At 42.2% G+C, this 21,545-nt stretch overlaps 1 protein-coding gene across 1 annotated transcript in view; it reads left to right on the top strand.

The window, feature by feature from the left end:
• LOC146207925 (glutamate receptor ionotropic, kainate 2-like) overlaps nt 1-21,545 on the top strand; it is a 168,184-nt gene that overhangs the window by 130,085 nt on the left and 16,554 nt on the right. Inside the window, exons 9-13 of the mRNA XM_084577782.1 lie at nt 1,586-1,771; nt 3,031-3,189; nt 8,733-8,837; nt 13,168-13,281; nt 15,991-16,197. Coding sequence (XP_084433908.1) covers nt 1,586-1,771; nt 3,031-3,189; nt 8,733-8,837; nt 13,168-13,281; nt 15,991-16,197 — 771 coding nt within the window. The remainder of the gene's footprint in view (nt 1-1,585; nt 1,772-3,030; nt 3,190-8,732; nt 8,838-13,167; nt 13,282-15,990; nt 16,198-21,545) is intronic.

Genomic DNA, 21,545 nt, shown 5'->3' with positions numbered 1-21,545 from the left:
TCTTCATGACGAAACGTATTCCGCCCCTAATGCTGATCTAGTTAATTAATTAGAAGGATAACCATCAGTTTAACTTATGAACTCAATTGTTCCGATGCTTCCGGCCTGTTTGGCGTAATTAATGTCCAAAATCGGATTTTGTGTATTAGTCAGCAGAGTGATGCACACGCTGCGTAACGTGGCCAGCAGCTAGCAGCTTGTGTTTTTGTTTTTAGTTTGGACCAACTCTATCTTGATGAGAGTTAGGTGTAGGTCATCCTGTTGCAGTACAGGAATACGACCCGTAATAATGACGCATATAGCATGTATTGAATCAGTGAATACGGTCTCAGTCTTAAATGCTGGGGATTCCTCTGGGATTGCTGTAGTATAAGGACAAGTGGAAGGATAATAGGTGTGAGTCGCCGTCTAGAACTATTTTCAATTGAGTGAGCAGCCGCTCCGATGTTATTTCGTGATGCATGTGCACACGATCGTAGGATCATTAGTATGGAGATGATTAAAAAACAAGAGCAGAAAGACTGGGTGAATACCGCCTTCCACGTTTTTTAGGAATGGGGCAATTCAAATGTAACCTGACGACAGGCAGGAGGGCTCATGAAATTGAGGTCGGTAGCTTTTAGAACATTTTACTGAAGCATTCACTGTACATGTTTCGTACTAGAAACGGTACGGTAGAACGGTAACTAGGGTAAAGAGGGAGGGAGGTGCGCAATAGAATACAGCAGCTGCCTCTGCAAAAGTAAACTAAAGAGCCCGTTTGAAAGAATGATTGAAATTTTCATGCGTTCGCCATCCTGTGAGCAATTATTAAGGCGTTTATGCAACGTCTATCAAATTAGCTGGCCTTTTGCATTTTTTATGTGCAACATGCAATTATCACATGCGGAGAATTTCATTTGAGCATTCTTGATGATGTTGCGCGGAACTCGTGCACATGATATTACTTATAAAATTATGAACAAAGCACATCCGCAGAATACGTCGCAGTTAAGTGACAGGACGTTTATAATTCTTGTAAAGGGATAATCATGAATATCAAGCTTAAAACCAGCAGTTCCGACGTCAGTAATTTCATGGTGAATAAGAGGGGTCACAGCAGCACTCAGTACTCTCAAACAGGAATTTACCTTTGGGGATATTTCGAATAGCTCTAAATTGAAAATATTTAGTCCTTTAGTTCGCTGCGGAATATATATCAAATCTGTAAAATATTTATAATCCGGGAAGTTTGAGAACGTACATCGGATCAATGCTGTGGCCGAAGTGGCCGATTATCTAGTCTATATCGTGGTATGTATGACTTTCCGTACAAAAAATCGCGGTTAGAATTTGAGCAGTTTTTCATTAAAAAAAAAACGATAGCTAAAATCTCATTAGCGGTTTACCGGACTCTAGGGGGAGGAAACGCCGCCTTAAAATTTCCTGTGGTGGCCCTATCTCACGAGGTGTTTGGAAACGGTACTGTGCTTTTTCCTTCAATGTGCAGTGCTTCGGTGGCGTAATGAGACTGTGCCTGCGTCACAAAAGCAGCTCCTCGATCGAAGCCGTTTCTGTGCTTTCTTTCTGGGCCCATTGATGGCAGGACCTGCACACGGTCGACCTGCGGTCCTTCTACAGTTCTCGTTGCAACGTGACCGGCTTCCGCCTGGTGGCCACGGGAGAGCTGCCAGCCAACTTGGCGCAGCGCCAATCAAAGGCAGACGTGGCCGTCGACGACTCGCTCGAACTGCTCTCCCCCAGGGCTAAGAAGATCTTCTCCAGCGTCAAGGTGGGTCGGCCACTTCCCGGGCTTTCCCTTCAGTCTGAGCGCCTTTGTTGCGTGGGCAGCTGGAGGCCGATGTCCAGGGCTTGTTAAGGCAGAGAAGAAGATTCTTCTATCAGAAAAGAATGCATTCAATAGAAAACGAAAGTTTTGCAAGTGAAACCCAAAATATTAATCTAGAGCACCACAGAAAACATTGCACTTTAATTGTAGACACAAGAACCCTCAAAATGTGACGGCGCCTATACTGGCCCTCTGAAAATGATATGACTGGCCCCTGCCATCCAACATCGTACCCTGCCTATTAAATCTAATCCTTCGGCCTATAACATGGGAAGATGGCGCCCAACTATTGTGCGAATATTCAAATCGCAGACGAAAAGATTTCTATTATTTGTCCACATCGTTAACAAGATAATGACATAATCATGCTCTGTGAGGCTTGGCGTATACCTTATTACAGGTATTATGTCCAATTGCTGCTAAAAATGAGTAAAACCACTAGTATTCCTTTCCGTAAGCAATATTAGTCTGTTCTTTCCCCTGAGATTGTCAAACGCTGTTAAATAATTCAATGTTTGCAACGAAAATGCGTAGGAAAAGTTTTTCTGCCCTAATAAACGAAGCCTGATGCATATATTCCCTCACTAGTTTCCCCGCTGCTGCTTCCGTGGCTTCCATAAGCAGTAATTTTTTGGCAGAAGGATTTCGAGTGGTTTGGACACAATGTTTTATCACTCTGAACTGTTATGGGTTTTGTCTGTATGTATGATCGGTCACTACACATTACTGGACATATCAAAAGTTTAACTCAGCTCCGAAGAGTTCTTAATGAGTCTTCTTCAATGCAGCTAAGACCCATCGCTAGCGAAACAGTCAATAAGATATAAATTCTGGGCAGGTTATTAGTTAATACCAGTGGCGTCACACCGAAGTACTATTAAAACTATTAACACAATGTGGTATGTTAGTGTACGGAGACTCATCTGTGGCTGCCTTCTCACAGTCGCCTGCAGCACAGGAAGAGCGACTCTCACATCGATGATGTTTAGGATCACAACAGACTACACTCTATATTAAAACGTTGACGAGACCGAAATATAAAACAACCCTTTTTCTGTATATGTTACAAACCAACCGGTACACGAAGATCACTAACTGCACAAATGGAAGTGAAATAAGTTGCATCTGCAAGAAACATAAGTAACTGCAGAAAAAGCTCAATAATACTGTTGGCCGCCATTTTGTTCCTTCCATGACCCTAGTCGGAAGCGGCCCTGGCATACGACGCTGTGCTGTCCTTCGCCCGTGGTCTGCAGACGCTCAGCCGCAGTCGGAACCTGGAACCCCGACACGAGGCTTCGTGCGAACCCGGCCGCTCCCCGTGGCCATATGGACTGTCCCTTGCGACGCAGATCAAGGCGGTGAGTGTTTAGAGCGAAGAAGAACCGGCGTGGTTAAAATAGAGAGGTCCACCTGAGGTAAATGTCACGCGCCACTCCATTATTGCCGTGCTAATACGCTGCTCTAGCGGTGCGCGACGGAGTCGTTAATGTCGCTAGCGTCTCCTGGCAGCAAACATTTGTGTAAGGGTCAGAACGCATAGCCTATCCATAGGATACGTAGTTATGTACCTGTCTTCCTGACAAGCACAAATAATCTGTGACCCGAGAGAGCAGACGCAGTCCACGTCAACTAAATGCCAGACTTATTTAGTTGGATACAGGAAATAGGTATTCACCTTCTGCATATGACACCTCACAGAAGCTTTTTTCACAATGAGGAGGCGTCTCTGACACCTTCTGTCAACGATTCCTGCGTCCGTCGAATAAAGAAAGTGAAAATCGCATGAAGGTAAGCCATCCTCAATGAGCTTGAACTCAGGAGAGCAGGGAGTGTTTTAGCAAACAAACATTCGCTACACGGGCTATAATCTCTGTGTGCTTTCGGGCGCGATAATAGCTTCACGCGGGCCTTGTTCAAGCAAGCGAAATTTAAACTATAATATTTTACTTTATAGAACAGCTCTCAACATTAGCTTGGTGATAGTAATTTTTTCTCCGCTGTTAATAGTGATGCATCAGGGGAAAGTACGCGGCGTGATTAGAATCTTTACGCAACAGAATTTGCCGTTGTACCCATACTGGACTGGAAATTCTGGCTTTTCTTAACCATCACCTGCTGGAGGTGATACTCACACGAATTTTCAAAAACGTTTAGAGGAGCTACGTTTTTTGAAGTCTTGAATTTAAACTTTCTCCCTTGTATATGTACACGACCGGAAGGTTTAAAGAGGAATGCCACAAAGGCAGAGAAAATCTTGAAAACTATAGCGTAAGCGACCCTAAGTACTGAGTTTGGGTTCGACAGCAACACAGCTATAGCCACTGCAAATCACCTGCGATGTGGCTACTGGTCCACGAGTGACGCCCAGGTATTCACACGGATGCCAGCCTGGCCGCCAGCACATCGCGGAACTGAGCCGGTCCTGCCGCATAGCATCCCAACCACGCGCACATCAACAGCACTGGCGCTCCACTACCTGCCAGCGCCGCCGCAGGAATATGCCCCGCGATTATCGCCACATGCATTCTCATCGACGATAGTCAATCGCCAACGATTAACCTCTTTTCCACCTGACTGCTTTATAAACAAGACGCCACCAAACACCGCTTTCATTGGGCTCGACAGTACCACAGCTATGGCTGCTGCAACTCACCTGCGACACTTGTTCGTCTTGCAGCTAAATGCAAGACGAACATTTTTAGCTATGCTGGCGTACTGGTGCTGACGAGCCCACTGTACTGCATCCAGATTGCCTTTTATTGTTACTATGTTATCGAGCAGTTACTAATCCTCGCAGGCGACGTTGAACTAAACCCTGGTCCCAACACTTGTTCCGGTGATACCCAATCTTCCACTGAAATACTTGAAACACTAAACGAAGTACGATCCGGACAAGCTTCACTTCTTACAGAAATGAAATCTGTTCGCCTTAAACTTTCTCAGAATGACGAAACATTTCAGGAAATCAAAAAGTCTGGCCAAAGTTGAAGCTAACTGTTCATCCATGATAGCAGTTAAAGAACAGATGAACCACTTACAAGAACTCTCCAAAAAAATGCTATGCAAATTGCCAGCATTTAAACCAGACTGGATGATTCGGTCGACAGATCACGCAGACCAAACCTTTTGCTTTTTGGCCTTAAAGATGTCGAACGCGAAACATGGGCGCAATCGGAGACCTCATAATCCAGCATTTTAGTACGCGATTAGATCAGATACTACCCTCGTTCCTCTTCATATTCATAAAGCGCACAGGCTGGGAACGTTCAGGGCGAACCGTGACCGACCAATCATTGTTAAATTCACCCACTTTAAGGTAAAAGAAAAGCTGCTTTCATGTCCCAAGAAACTAAGATACAGGTTACAGTATTTCTGAAGATTACAAGCTTATTGCTAGAAAGCACCTCCTGTAATTCGACACAACAACTTAGACACAACTAATCATGGGAAAAAAATCTACATATTTGACCACTGCATTCAGTAGGTTTTCCCCAACCCTTTGAACACGTAGAAGGAAATCATTCGAATTCGACACACAAAAACAACTTAGACACGACAAACTAATCATCGGAAACAAAACCTACATCTGTGACCACAGCATTGAGCAGGTTATCCCCCACCCTTTAGACTCGTAGAAGGAAATCATTCGCGTCCTGACCTTTTCTGCATCTCTTCTTTATATACTAATATTCGAAGTCTTTTGCTAAAGCTTGATGCTCTCCGTAATTTAATTCACACAACAGAATCTAACCTGGTCATTCTTACCGAAACGTGGCTCAATTCATCAATCGCAGACTCCGAAGTACGAAACACATGCGTTTCAATATAGCATCAGCACACTCAGAAGCTGTTGTCGGGTACTTTAATCGCAATCCAGCATACGCAAACAGTAAGCAATCACTCGTAATCATTCGCAATGCCGACCAGCATGTCATGCAAAAGCTTTTGCCTTTCAATACTTTAGTCGCCAAAGTCTCTCGTAATTTTTTTTTTTTTTGTCTGAGTATGATAATGAGACGTATATTCAGCGCTCGGGACGCGCAAAATTGCAGGTACGTCTTTTCTCAAAATAGTCGACACATTTTCTGAGCAGGAAGCTTCAGCCCATTCAAAAAATGTTCATAAACATTATGTTAGTGCAGACATTGCAACGAAGTATTTTTCATGAAGGTTTACAACTTTGTTGTTGACACTTGGTCTTTGCCAAGCTTTCGTTTGAGCAGCTTCTACCTCAAGCTCCTGATAATTTAAACGGAAAATAATTTTGATATAATAAATTCAGTATTAGGTCATTTATCTTTAAATATTGTTTAGCATTGGAGAAGGAAGAAAATACTCCGCTATATATGTCGCCCGATTCTGAGCAGCACTCGATTTCTGTGTGCTGGAACGCCCTGCATGTTTCAAAACGGAGTTTCAATTAGCCATGGAACTTGATGTACAAGTCTAAAGAGGCGAAAATATATATCTAAATGAAACCTTAAACACAAACTATGATTCGGAAGAGACATGGTAGAAGAATGTATGAGAAAGACAGACATTGTTTGTGACATTTGCGGAAGTGGACGTCGTAAAATGACATCGCAAATTGTACTTACGTAAGCACCTCATACATTATATACTTTCTGCTTCAAGGTACCAACAAACAGAGGCATGCAAATAAGCTGTAGGATGCATCGCAACGTATTAAACACGGCAAGCGCCTTTTAGCGCGACGTCAATATGCGTGCAGCGGGGAGTCGGCGGAAACAAAGCTACAAATCTAAATATCTAGCAAAGGAGCACTGTTAGTTGTATACTTGAATTACTGACGACCTTATTTTTATTACTTCACGTCCGACACAAGTGTGTAGCATTTATAACCTTGTTCTCGAGTGGCCGTATAAGTACGCATTTATAGGTACGAAAAAATGCGTGCTGTTTAGCAGCTGTATTCGAGAAGGATGCAACAATGTAATTTTACTTGCGCTATATTTGAAAGAGTCAGTGCGACAGCCATGAGCGACTCACGTTATCTATTCCGAAGATATCCTCCGCATCCTGGTAAAGCTATATATCCGCACAGTTGCCTGATGCAGATGTGCACACTCCATGCTTTAAATAAAAGACATGTTGCATTAAATCAATTCGAACGCCACTGCACTACTAGCGGTTGTTTCTGTTCCTAAACCTACCACCCTTCTAACGGTGCTACCCTACAGTTCGGCCACAGTCCCGTGAAATACCTGCAATACGTATGAATTAGCACTTTTTTACTGCCTGAGCTTGATTTGACGAAAGTTTCAGCTCATCATTCATCATCATTCATCTGAGTCTGGCATCATTCTCGCAATTTGAAGGCAGGATGCTTATTTACACGCACACGATATATTTTTGCCCCAGGCAAAATATCGACCGAAGTTATATGTGCAAGAAAGGAAGATGATGTCTAGGCCGCTATCCACCTCACACAATGGCGAGAGAAAAGTTATAGTCCTCATTTTATACCGTGACGTGCGCCGTGTGTTAGCGAGGAACCCTACATAGCTTCATCATTAGTTTATTATATAGTTCAACGAGGCTTCATCACTATAGCATTTACAAAGGCATTCTCATCGTTTATGGTTGCGGAAGGTTGTCTTTTAAACGTGGTCTTCACGGTACTAAAGCATAAGTCTGCAAAATAGGTGGCTATCTGCATCATATATAACGTCCACTGAATCTTGACGTCAGCGCGACTGACCAAGCTGTGTGTGGTGGCTTTTTCCGCGCGGATACTGTTGCCCCATGATGTCGAAAAATCACGCTTTGACATTGCGATTGATACGAGACCTCTGATGCAACTGTAGTCAGCTGATTGCCTGGATTTTCTGGGGGAGTGGGGCGTAACGACGGATGCACATTGACTTACCACTATTTTTAACTGAAAGCTCGACCAATATCCCAATGTTCTTAGAGAAATAGAATAATTAGCACTTGTTTACTTCATTTGCTCTTATGTGCCCTGAGAATATATACTGTGCATGCTCTTCTTCACCTAATTCTGAATGTTTTTGGTAAACACAACGCGCGAATTGTGACCCCCGAGCGACATATGGGCTGAAATCAATTCATAAACATTGTTTTGGCCTTTACACTTAAGGGTTTGCTTTGGTTAGGTTTTATGCTGTGCAAACTGAGGGAAATCATCTTCTGTCTAGCTACAAATACAAAGCATGAATAATTTCTAATCTGCTAAGCGCTGCCCTTAAGTATATTGCTTACAGCAATTCCTATGATAGACGTCTAGCCGAACGTTCGAGAACATTCGTCGTTTTTGGGATCTTCCCTTCGTTCATGAATGTATGAACATGCAGATGAATGTCGTCTGTGCGCAGACAGTCCGCGGTCTCAGTCATCATACCAAGGAATGTTGACACTGAAACGTCCTGCTCTGATTTGTCCACATGCATTGATAAACACTATTCATCTGGGAAACATAATGTCGTTATAAATTTTGGCGCAATCCTCTTTATGTGAAGCAGGCAGATGCATATGCGGAAAGAAAAGGCAGAAAGGTTATTGGACAGTTGGGAAGAAAAATTTGAAGGAAAGGGAGTTCTCATGAATGATGTGCGCAAAAAAGGATATATGTGCACCCCCTCCCCCAGGTGTGGCGAATTGTTTTTGCTTTGCCAAAACTACCACTTTATCTACTCTTCTGATATAAAATATTTCGTTGCAGCGCTTGCTAATCGCTCGCCGAGTGACGCCAGTTTATTTTTTTTCCCTTTGTACTTTGTGCCTCTCGGTTTTCACGAATTCATATCTGAGCTCCGTACTTTTACTGTTGTCGTGCTGACTTCATACAGTGGCTCAGATGTTTTGCATGTTGTCAGATGAATAGCTCAATGCTCGAAATGAATTGTCATCTTCTATGCAGGGCACAGTATCGGGCCTCACAGGGAGAGTGCAATTCGACACCTTCGGATCCAGGACCAATCTTTCGCTGTCGCTGGTTCAACTGAAGGAGAGCGGACTTTCAATGGTGAGTCTTTACGAAAACTGTTCATGAGCGTCCTCCCAAGCTTGTAAGCACATTGCATGGTCGCGTCAAATTTCACAATTTTCAACTCGTAGAGGGCGAGCGCCTTCCGTGTTTTGTGATGTTGTCGAACTTGTTGATAATTTCTTTCTTATATTTTGCTCAATTTGATCGTTACAACAAAACGTCCATTTGTGCTAAGAATAGTGTGGACTGTATTTTTCTCCCGGGGAGGTTTGGGGGTGGGGGTAATAATGGGAAAAAGCACAGTTCACGCTTTCTTGATCCTAGACTGTTTCTTTACGTCGACGAGGGAATTGTGCACGTACCCCTTCGTTCCCTGTCTTTATGGCGTAGCTATTCGGATACGTCATTCTTGAGCTACATTATTTCTTGCTCCAGCGTCAAAATGACCTTCTTTCGCCGGCCACAAATATTTAATTCACGAGCGTATAAAAATGCATATACTTACCTAACATGTCTGATTGTCTCCAACGAATTCCTCTCGAAGCAGTAATTTTGTTCATAAAACAAACACAGCCGCTCAAAACTCAGGCCGATTATTTTACAATGCCTTCAACTCCATTACTTTTTCCGAGTTCGCGAATCATGCGTACGTGATCTCAGAGAGTCGTCTTTACACGTACGGCACACGCCAAAACACAAAGGAAGCGGGCGTGCCTCTCGTCGCGTGAAAAATGAAAGACTAACAGCGAGCCAACAGTAAGCCTCGCGAGCGTTAAAACGGGAGTTTTTGGGAACCGTACGTGCTCCACCTGCAAATGGCCTGGAAGCGTCGACCAAAAGAACGGCTGCGTAGCATTCCTAGGGACGCACCAAGCGTAGCCGGAGCAGAAAGAAATGGAAATGACAAAGAAACGATGATCTCCCATCGACCAACGCGTTCCGGTAGGTTCATGAAGCAATTTATTGTTGAAAAGGTCAAAGCTTCGGTCCAGAAGTAAAGATCATTAGTGCGCGCTCAGATGACATGCTGGTGGGCTGACGCAGTGACATCATTACCTTTTAAATTCAAGTTCTAGAATTGTGCATAAAAGTATTTTTACTTTTATGCAAAAGCGTGGAACAGGCGGTAAATATGCACTTTTCTAGTCGAGGCATCATAGAGTTCGTCGTACCGAAGACAACGTCAAAGAGCGGTGATTCAATAAAATTTAGAAAAATTGGATTTGGTTCGAAGTCCAAACGAAGTGCCCCTCCGGTTGCCACACCATCTTTATACGAATGTCCAAAATTTGTGAGCCTGCTGCATTTTAGTATTACATCAAGTGTTCTTTTTTTAATATTACACGTCTGATTTGCTTTTTGCATAGTGAGAACCAAGAGACTCAAACGCTTTATTCCACAGCGCCCTTCTTCTAGTGACCTGTTTCTAACGCATCCTAGACATGCAGCTAGGAATTCTGCACGGTCATTGTTTTCGCTTTCCTATACGTTATAGGATCCTCATGACTGACAATAAAATACTAGTGGGACTGCGTCACTGCTACCGGGGCGGGGTCACAACTACAAATAATTAGATTCCATCCTGCTGTAGGAAATCACGGGCCCATTGGGGCCACACACTGCATTTGAATAATTTTTAGGGAGTCTGCTGTGCATTCGATGCCATAAACCTTTCTCCTTCCCCGAGTTCTATGCTTCCTTTGGACGGCCGAGGTTTGGTTGAATGAACAGTATGAAATGTAATAAAATATGTGAAAAACTGGTGATTAATACCCAAACGTAACATTTCACAATATGTGGCACGCATAATTTTTTTTTCTCCGCATGCGATGGCGACGAGCCATTTTATTCGAGTATAGATAAGAAATTCGAGTTAGCTTACAAACTGACGAAGAAGTTCCTCGGCAGAAAAAGACAGTCGTCCCCATGTACTATAAACAATGTTTAGGTATATGCATTTCAACTTGGTACTAAGTTCCACCAAACCAGTTATAACAATATTGAAGTTACAAGAAAAATGTCATTTCCATAACCACTGGTTGCTATAAGAGGTGTACGCAAAACATGAACAAAATCATTAATAAGTTGAGAAATGTTATTAAAGCGGGAGTAGGCTAGTTTTCAGTTATTTGCTGAAACCCGTAAACAGTGCGCTTTGAATGCTTCAGGGAAATCTCGTGGACATCTCTCTGCAGGGCGTCCAACTGCTACAAGTAGCCTGCTGAAAAGTTTTTAGCAAAGAATATATCCCGCATCGACTTCAATCATTCTTAAGACTTCGTGATATAGTTCGGCTGGCACAACGTTTGATGGTCTTGATTTCCTGTTACGGTTGGCGATCAGTGAGCACATCTAATTGCTATAACCAATTATCTACTATTGCAGCATTGTTATATGCGGGGACGCCTGCTGCGGGTGTTTATTGTTATATCCGATATATTGTTAAAAGCGGTATTGTTATAAGTTTGGTTCACTATACCTGTAACAATGACCTTTAGTGCGCTTATCCTTAGTTTTGCTTAAGCCGAGTGCGTTAATAGTAAAATGAAGGCACTTACTTCCGTTGTACGCGGCAGAAATTTGTCACCTTTGGTCACAGGCATACAAAGCGGGATAGTAACACTTTAAATTACATACATTCGAAGAGATCCCTTACCAACATCTTTCATCCAGAAGCTCACCTAAAGTTAAATAAGGTTAGTAACGTTAGTGTCCGAGACATCCTTGGCAATTATTTCTAGCAAATTAGAGGGGCGCTCAAGCATCGCCTGATAAGAGTAGACGACATTACTCATTCGAACTCGCTATGTGACCTACGACATCAAACCAAAAAGTTCAGTATGGAGTTAAGCCCCCTAGTCATATATTTTTATCATTTTGAGCTCGCTGCTGTAGCGTCCTTCGCCTCTCATGATTATGCATGCTCGTAGTATCTTTCAAGTATGCGCATGTATTAGCCCAAGCGGGACATACGCAAACTCTATGCATTTACTTTTAGCAGTCAGGTGAATTTGCGAAACGACTTTCGACATGTGCCACCTCAAATTTTGCGCGCCTCAGACCAGCGTGGCGATGCGCAGGACTCGGCTGCGAATAGCGTCAAATTTGCTTTGAGTTCACGGTAGAAGCTTTTCATCTACTTTTTATTATGGACGTGTGTGTATCCTATTTGATTGCGTGTATAATTTTTCAAGGACTTTAAACCGTGCCAAAATTCTTTGCGATGAGTGGTATTGCCGAACACGATCGATACTTTCTCTTTGCAAGAGCAACGCGAGAAGCGGCGCTACGCGCAACATTTCTACTTCAACAAACGTGCATTTGAAGCGCGATTCTTACAAACGAGAACAAAGAATATGTTACAACTTTCGCGCTTGAGCGAGATGAAGTTTATGAACTAGGCCTCGCTGGTTTTAATGCGCGCATCGGCATAAAGACAGTTTGACGTAAATATATAGATATGAAACTTCCGCGTGTTCAACACATCTCGAAAGGTCGGGATGATATACAATGCGATGCCATTCATTCGTACCAAATGCCGGAAAAATTCCTCCTCTTCTTTTCATGCACCCGGCTTGCAGTTTTTGCAAATTTACAAACATTCATTTATCGGAAAATCGCAATCTGCAGCGAACAAGTCTTTGTGCATTCACACTGCGCCCCCTCAGAGGAAAGAAACTACGCAGAATTCCAGTCTTACAGACTGTTTTTCTAGCCCGACATTCCCTAAAGAAGCCACATGAGGTTTCGGCAGTGACAATCAGGGAAGCATACAAAGCAAAAGACGTTCTACGTAACAGGAACCTAGAGACGTAAACATACCTATAGGAATTCCAACTTCTCGCATTGCAGAGAACATAAAACGTTAGTTTGTTCCGCTTCCTTCTGCATTTCATCTTATGCCTCAGAAGCGGCTGCGACAAAATGTGCGACAAATGGAGCCATTATTCTTGCCACTAGAACATCGGAGATTTTCTATAAATCTTGTATTCGCGGCCTGCCTATACAACCCTTATTCAAAGTGGTTCAATGCGGGAGTTTTCGTTTCCATCCCATTATGGGGGTGACAGATAGCGTTACGCTCAGTAAGACACTAGTGTAGAAGCAAGTGTCTCCTTGACTTTTGTAGTTGACTGGAACCTTCCGAGGAACAGGAAACAGTAATTAGAAGGCAGCTGTTTTTCGTTTTCGGCAGGCCTTTCACCGTTCCCAGAAAAACTGCGTGAGGCAAAATGGATTTGCGCCAAATTATACCTCGCAGATCCTTGTGATTCCGACCCCTTGCCACATTCCTTCTCTGATCAACTTAACTCCGTCTTCGGAATGCTTCGCTTTTTTTTTTTTTTCGTTATTCTCATCGCTCCAGGTCGGAACGTGGGACGAACGCCATGGAGTCCAGTTCAGCAAGAACCAGAGCGAGGCCTACGAAGAAGTGGCGCATACGCTACGGAACAAAACACTCCGCGTCGTCACAATCGTGGTGAGTTTCAGCTTTGCACAACATTATTCATTCTCCTACTGCCAGCTCCCGTATCGAGGCGTTTCTATTGCGAACAAATTTTGAGCTGACTTCTACAAATCGTTCACATCTTGGCCTAAGCATGATCACTGATTATATATCTGGTCTTTTATGTCTTTTTTGTTTAAATCTTCTGGCTGGAAGAGAGTGCGGGTGCAATTTTTTTTGGGGGGGAGGGGGGGGGGGACGAGTCAGTTCATGAAACTTTCACAATATTCAAAAGAATCAACAAATAAGCAATATTATAATTACAAAGTTATTATTTGTTTTTATTACGCAATATCAACAAGATTGATTTGAAAATTCAAAAACGTGCTTATATGTATTGAAAAATAAGAAATGGAACTTTTGGTGATTTCCAATACCTTATGCATTTCCGTATTGTTGCAGGGTTGGGTAACAAAAATAAATGCCGAAGAAAAACGCACTAAGCAAAAACATAATCATTACCCGAGTTTTGTTTGATGTCTACTGTTGAAAATAAAACACCAAGAGAGCCTTCTGAAAAACGACAAAATATTCTGTGATAGGCAAAGCTATATTATTTTTGTAGTTTCTTCTCGTTAATTAGCTTTTATATAGTGATTTTCTGTAGTCTGCAGTTGTGTAGCACTTTTCTGTTGTGAATACACAAAATTCTGACGTTACCAGAAAACGCTCTGTAGTCACAATACGCTCCCTGTAAAAAAACCTCAGGAAATTTTATTGTATCAACTTAAATTTTTCTATAGTTGACGCAACATTGCCAAGTTCATGTTGTAAAAGCCTAAATGTTTATATGAATAATACGTTTCGAAAGCAACGAGTATTTAAAGAGGTCAAACCTAGTGTATAGGGCATGCAAGGACTATTAAAGCCTCATGAGAGCACATGCACATATCTAACAGCGCTGTTAGCATGTGGTTTTTTTTTTTTGCGCCTGCTTGCACCATTTGAAACAGCACTCGAGTCACTTTGAAGGTTATGGTGCAGTACAATAATGCCGAATATTTAAATGCTTCTTCTATTTACCACCCCGGGAATGGATGTCTTACTTTTCTGAAAATTCGGCCAATATTTCTGTGCTTTTTGTTTATTGAGGGCAGCGTTCCGTTACTCATATCGCTTTCCTCAGTTGTACAGACTGCGTTATTGAAATTTATTTCCTGGGTGTAGTTTGCGCTCTTCAGGCTGACCGCAATTTTCAAAACAAAATGTGGTGAAAATTACAGTTTTAAAAATGAATCAATGACTGATATGAGCCGATAAACGAACATGGCAATAGAGTCTGGGATTAGTCACGTGATTAATGGCTTCCCCTGCTTCGTCTGTGCTCAAGCTTTTCTGGCTCTTGTTGTATTCTTTGTTCTGTAAAATGCCAGCAATATCTATGCTGTTCACTCTAATATATCTGTGGCGTTCTATAGCTATACTTAGGAGATTGAGTTTAAAATGTTTGCATTAACAACTCATTGATATTTCCTGAAAGACAAGATCCGAACGAAGACTTGTACGTGCAGCATTTGAGCATTTTTACACAGGCGCATTAGAATCAGGCCAATAAAAATATGGTGCAGGGAAATTCAGAGCATATTATTTTTTTTTTTAATGTTTCTGTTAGAATAAATATTCTGGGGAACATGCAGTCTTACATCTGCCCATCAATTTATAGCTTGTCTCAGAGCAACCTGTGTCGGCTGAAAATTATCAGCCCAGACGAATAACATGATGGGATCTTTTTATCGTGAACGCATGAGGCAATGTTCTCTACGCAATCAGTTCTTAGGTTCTTTTTGTTTTCTTGAGTTAAGTGCCGGTTTCACCTTTGCGCGGGAAGACCTCAATAAAATTCCTCAGATCTAATTTAACCAGGTCGTATGCGCCTCTAGCATCAAAAGTAACAGCAATAGTTTGATATTAGGTACGTGCATATTGGAATCGCGATCTGAACTTATATTCTATCTAGTTCCTCAATTTTTCACTCCTATATTGAACGAAGTTGTCGATTTTACGCTAGAAGCATTTGTGAACGGTCGTAAATGTATTTTATCCTCACTGTTATGATACTCCGAGATAAGATTTAAGTCGCTCTTTTTTTCCTGCATCAGTGCTAAATCAACAATAATTCATTATATTAGCCACAGTTAGCATTGCGGAAATGTTACTATATTAGCGAGGGTTTAAAAAATCTAGAAAATGATTACCTAACTTAGCTCTTCATCACTGAAGGCAGCCTAACATGTGCGATAATTTCTTTCTTTAAGCCGCTCACAGCGCTCCGCTACTGTGGCTCTCTCGCGTTACGTTCACTTCTTTCACAATGTGCGCAGTTCAAAATTAGGTCTCGCCTAAATGTGAATAATCAACAATAAAGAAAGAGAACTGCAAGCATTTCCTTCCAGCCAGAAACTGTCTGTATAAAACAATCCACTTTCAGTAGCTTTTCCCTTGTGAGAGTAAAATCATTTGAACGAACACATTATGCTACTACTAATCTATTAATATTGAAACGTCTGACAATCATATTTTCCTTGTTCATAGTACCTGCACAAAAAAAAAGCAGTAATGCGGGCTCACTATGCAAATTGTCGCAAAAATTTTTTTTATTCTGCTAAGCCAGAGATATAACAAATTCAGTGCCCCGAAGAATGTGCTTAAGTTTGCATCTGGCTTCTTTACTGTACGATTCAGAGCGAGCCGTATGTGGTGCTGAGGAAGGACTCCAAATTGACGTCGGCGGAAGAGGACCGCCTCGACGGCTTTTGCGTGGACGTCCTCCGGCAGATGGCGCTGCTCTTGGGCTTCCGCTTTGAGCTTCGTCTGGTGCGCGACGGTACCTACGGCACGGTGAACAGCCACGGGGAGTGGAACGGCCTCATCCGGGAAGTCATGGACAGGGTGAGTGGCGGTTCGTCACTGCCGAAAGGACGCGTACTTTGATCGTTTGAACCAGCATTGGTCTATGACGTTACTCATTGAAATTCGGGATAGTCATTGTTCACTTTATTAACTGGGAAAGCTGTAAAATCAAATATTAAGGTACAAAATACTGTGTCATCGTACAAAATGAGAGAAGGGCGCACACAAGGCAGCACCTTTTTATTCTAACCTTAGATTTTGAAAATTCTTTAAACAGACATAGGCATGTTGTTTGAGATTACCTATAACTCATTTATACTAAGAAACAGAAAAGTATTGATAGTCTTTAGAGCTTGTTCCAGAATAATTTATCAACTTTAACCAAACTTTGTTAGTCCAAGATTTCTAATGAGCGAACTTCCTAGTTCGCAAAAATCATCCTAAATATGTAATATGACACAGGTTAGCACAACTAATAACTGCTTCAAAACTATCCGACAGTTTCAACACATATGGAGTTCATATTTTATATGATCCTTTATCTGGCGGGAAAGTACGCGGTGAAGGCACGGCAGTGTGTACATTCTTTGAAATATTCTCTGGTTTGTTGAAACGCCATTACACTTTTTGGCGTAATTAGTAGTAGCTCTTCACAATACGTCATGCATAGAAAAAGATGTGGAAACTACTGTGTACTTCCAGCGCACCAAAATATTCACGAGTGATAAGAAGGAGGTTAGGTAATGATGTTTACGGAAGAACTATCACCCATAGGCTCGCCGAGTATGGAAGACGGCGTGGCACTCGTATACAGCAACCTCTCGCCCGCTTCCTTTCTATTGATTTCGGGCGTCGTTAATCATTGCGCGCATCAGCGCAGAGGTTCGACGGCTTGTTCGTGCCTCCCATTTCATCGCCACGAATGCGAGGGAAGAGTGGTGGGGCAGAGAGTCATAGAGTGAGGATATGCGCCCACTCGCACCCCCTTTCGCCCCGCTGCGAGGCACAGCGAGGACCACTGTTTACTTCGGGATCCGCCTAAGTTATGCGGAACGACGCGAAGACGGCGAACGCTTTCCTATAATTCTCAAAGAGAACGCCCTGAGCGACGTTTTTTGATTTGACGTTTACTACAAAAGGCTCTTTTGTCTTCTTTGCTTCTGCGGAACTCGGCTGCTTCATATCAGGCGGAAAACAATAGAGACACATCTTAAGTAAACTAAAAAATATTATCGGTGCTGAAAAACTATTCAAAATGTTCCCTTTGGTTTGACTTGATCAGTTGGGCGTTGTACGGTTGCTTTTCGTTTAGTCCTGCTTTCGTGTTATTATTGATTTCACGCGCCTAAAGGTGGTCGATTTATTTGCGGTTATCTTCGCCATAATCTATGGTAGTGAGATAAGCCTCAAGTTTATATGTAAATATAAAGTGCTATGTTTGCACAATTTTTTTTTTGCTCTCTATATCTATATACAATGAGCCGAAAGCAACTTGAAAGTCTTATTGCAAAATATTACAAGCAGAAGCATTTCCTAGGATATATGCCTCTTCTTGGCCCTCTGCGAACACCAAAATTGTAGTGTATCGCTGTAGTTTGCGGACTAGCAAAAAAAGTATGGTAAATATTTTCGCAAGAATCATCGTAGCAAGTTTAACAGTCATAAATAAATATATTCAAAAATCGAGATAACAGTTGGGAGAAGTCCAGATTCTTCAAGCTCTTCCTCATTTACGACAATGGTCGAATGCGTTATATAAGAACCAGAAATATCGTTGCTTCCATCTCATGCAGCTACTGTTGAAATGCGTCAGAACATGAAAATCGAGAGCATATATTACCTTTTTAATAGTTTAAGCATATTTTCCTCCGTGTATGGCTTTGCAATATATTGAGAAGGAACCTGACTGCCTAAGCCTACCTGAATGCGGAACTTGTGAGGCTTTGCGTTTGTCTGAAGAATAGTCCATAAATTCAAAACATAAAAATTGGCGGTCAGTTAAGCTGCGCTTTCCAAGGGTATGGCATGGCGGCGTTAATGCCTATTTTTTTTCTCCGGCTCCCCGTGCGGATCCTCGTTCGCATTTACTGGTACTGTATTGTCGCATACATGCTCGTTACCACAGAGCCATAAAACCGGATTATGTGATAGACCACGAGGCATAAATGTAAATTCTTTTTATAACGAAGCCGGTCGAAATGACCTGAGTGGCAGAGATGGATCTTGCCTAACTCGGTAAGCAAGAGACTTGGAAGGCTGGAGGCTTTCGGTCTCTCCTAACCTATCAGCCATGTTGGGATGTCTCGGGACGTCAAAAAACCCAACGGCCAATCAGGGCCGTTGCCACCTGTATGCCACCTACCTACTACCACCTTCCAGAGCTATGCCCGTTATTTGTAGCCCATAACGCTCGCACGGAAAAAGATGATGGCGGCCATACGAATGCAGGGTTTTCTGGAAAGTGGAATATTTATATTTCTTTAAGACATACAATTTATATCGTGATGAATGAAGAAGCAAATATGTAGGCATTGGCGCAAAACTAGTGAATGCTAACTCTGTTTTCTCGCGCGATTAAAACTTGTAATGATACAAAGCAAAAAAAATCATTTCCTTGAATAAAATGTGGTTGTACAATTTACACAAGTGTTTCACATAAAGCTCATATTTATGTAATCAACAAAAGAAGTGGTCTAATTTATTTCTTCATAAGGTACATATCTTCACAAGCAACGAGAGTATCAATAAAATTGAGGTGTTATTACTGTCTTTATACAGTATTTCCCAAACTAAGCTATATTGTTAGGCTGTTAATTGTAGAAGACGGCAGTAGCGAAGTTTGCGTTAAAGCCTGTCGTTGTCAACAGCACTTAACAAAGTATGGTGTCGTCGCAATGTCTTCTTGCATGCATTGCAAAATATTTTGAGGACTCAATTAAAACATAATTTTTATCATAAAGACCTCCCGACGAAGCTGAGTCAGCTTCCACACCTTTCAGTAGTGATGCCTATACTAAAAACTTACTTCCTCAAGAAAATGAAATTATTCAACACTTACATTTTGTCTTCATGCACACAAAAAAAAATGATTCTAACAGACGAAAAAAACGCGAACCTTTCGACAGATTGTTCTTCCTCTTTCTACCTAATTTCGTTTCAGCCAATTTTTGTTGACTGTTGTTTTGTAAGCACGGCTAGTAATACATAACAAAATGACGAAGGAAAAACTAAGAAAACGCAAGTGTGCTTGAACAGACATAACATTAACTTTGTTGAGGACACATACACGTTCTGTACCAATCTTAGTATTTTTCAGAGCTGCCTGCACCATTTCACGCCTGCGATGGAGGCCATACGTTCCCTGCATAGTCCCAGGGTTTTTTCTTTGTTTTCTTTCTTTCTTCTGTCTTTCGTTTTTAGCGCCGTTCGTCGCTCTTTGCAATCTCGAACTAACCGGCAAGCTTGCCATTTGTGGGCAGTAAATGACAGAAGCGACCTGCGCTCGAAATTCGCCCGCGCCCATTCCCGAATTTTCTGTCCTGCATCCCTGACGAACGTAACAGATGGAGATTTATTCAACCAAACCTGCCTCGTCCCGCGCTCTTGACTACTCCGAGATACGCCAATCTGTCCCTTCAGCGACGCAAGTGCGGCCTCACATACTGCTGCTTCGGAGATGTTCGTGACAAGTGGCATTCATCTTAACTCACTGGACACACCCGCAAGCAGCGAACTATCAGCAGATGACATCGACGGTCCTGGAGGCACACTACGTCCCATTATATACCGCGCCTCTTACTTTCTGCTGAGACGCGCCTAACAGCGCAGTCGAGACCAGAGCGTGTTTGAAAAAAAAAAAAAAAAAAGAAAGAAAACAGGCGTGATTAGATACGAAAGTGATATCAAATGTGATAATTCTGGCGGCAAAGCTGCCTCAGATGAATTCAGCTTATATGCCACTAGTGAAAAAAAAAACAATGAATAAAATTGATGTAATTTTATTACAGAACTTCACGTACTGTGATGTCTGTTTTCTGCATTCGGCTGTACGACGAGTGCTGTCTCGCGAGAGTGTGATTCCATTCGCGATCGCCCGTCCTTAGTAACACAAGAGCGCAACTTGTTTACGGCGTATAAAGCAATGAATAAATGTTTTAGTCAGGCAAGGTGCCTAATAAATCTATATTGCGTAATATCATCACTTCAAACACCGCGCTCGGCAGTGACAAACGAAAGAAGAAAACGGCACATGAGCGCATGACACGGGTGTCAAACAGCAGCTAGTGTGGCGCCAACCCTTCGGTGCAGCTTCGCCCTCCCGCTTCCAGCCCTCTGCCTCCAGCAGCAGTGTCCCTTCTCATTACCCGCTTGTGCTGCTTCGTAGCAGCTACCAAAACAACACCCAGACGTTCACAGGCTCCGTTGCCAAAGAAGAATACTGTGAATTTTCTTTTTTTTAGAAACCCACCAGAAACTATTTTCTGGCCCTGTTTAACTGGGGCATATTAGTATTTTTACGTGCAGAAATCGTGGATTAAATGCTTCTAAAATCGACTATTTCGTACTCTAGTATAAATGGCGTAAATTTCCTTATGCTGGCGAACTGATCATGTGAATTTGCCTTGCGTGTTTTCTTGCGGAAATTGGCAAATGTTTCTCAGCGTTATCTCTTCTTCTTTTAAAGTTGTTGCCCTGGTCAGAATGAAGCCATTGGTCCTAGCAAAGGACTAGAGTTTACTTTTTTTTTTTTTTAGTTAATTGGGCACTTGCTGCGAATGTCCTCAACTCAGATTCAAAATGGGAATTACGACTCCGTGTAATGACTTTATTCTCGAGTGTGGTTTTTTTAAATGGTGTAAATATGAAGTCCAAATTTTCTTTTCCCGTTTATTAATGTTTCAGGGCTATTCTTAAAATACATCCGCATAAAAGAAAGGATGGTGGTTGAAAACGACACGAGCTACTCTTTCCCACCGAGACGAAGTCTATAGCACTAACCCTGAAAAGCTAAAGAAAGCGCATATACAAGGCCCAAAGACAAACGCAATACACGAACAGAGCTGTAAAAACGCACTAAGACAGCAAGGTATGTGAACTGAGCGACAAGCAACTGCTTTTGAAGTAAATGGTAATGACGATAAATAAATCATCAACGCATAAAGCGTAAGGAGCCAATAATTAGGAAGCCTATTACGGTGCTTAGAAGTGCTCTTTTCATTATTTTCTTTTGAAAGCTATGGTTTCATTACCCTTGTAAATATTTTTTCAGTAAGCGGAAACAAAAATTGAAGTCGTTCGACTTCCTAATACTTTGAACGTCTCGTGTCATAGCGTGTCTCGCGTTTTCCTTTCGTGCCTATTGTCTAGTCTCCTTCGATCAAATTAGC

This window comes from Amblyomma maculatum, chromosome 1 (assembly GCF_055883805.1).
Source record: "Amblyomma maculatum isolate TAMU_Amacu chromosome 1, ASM5588380v1, whole genome shotgun sequence".
Taxonomy (NCBI): Eukaryota; Metazoa; Arthropoda; class Arachnida; order Ixodida; family Ixodidae; genus Amblyomma; species Amblyomma maculatum.
The sequence above is the reverse complement of the archived record's forward strand: the minus strand, read 5'-3'. Positions and strand labels throughout refer to the sequence as shown.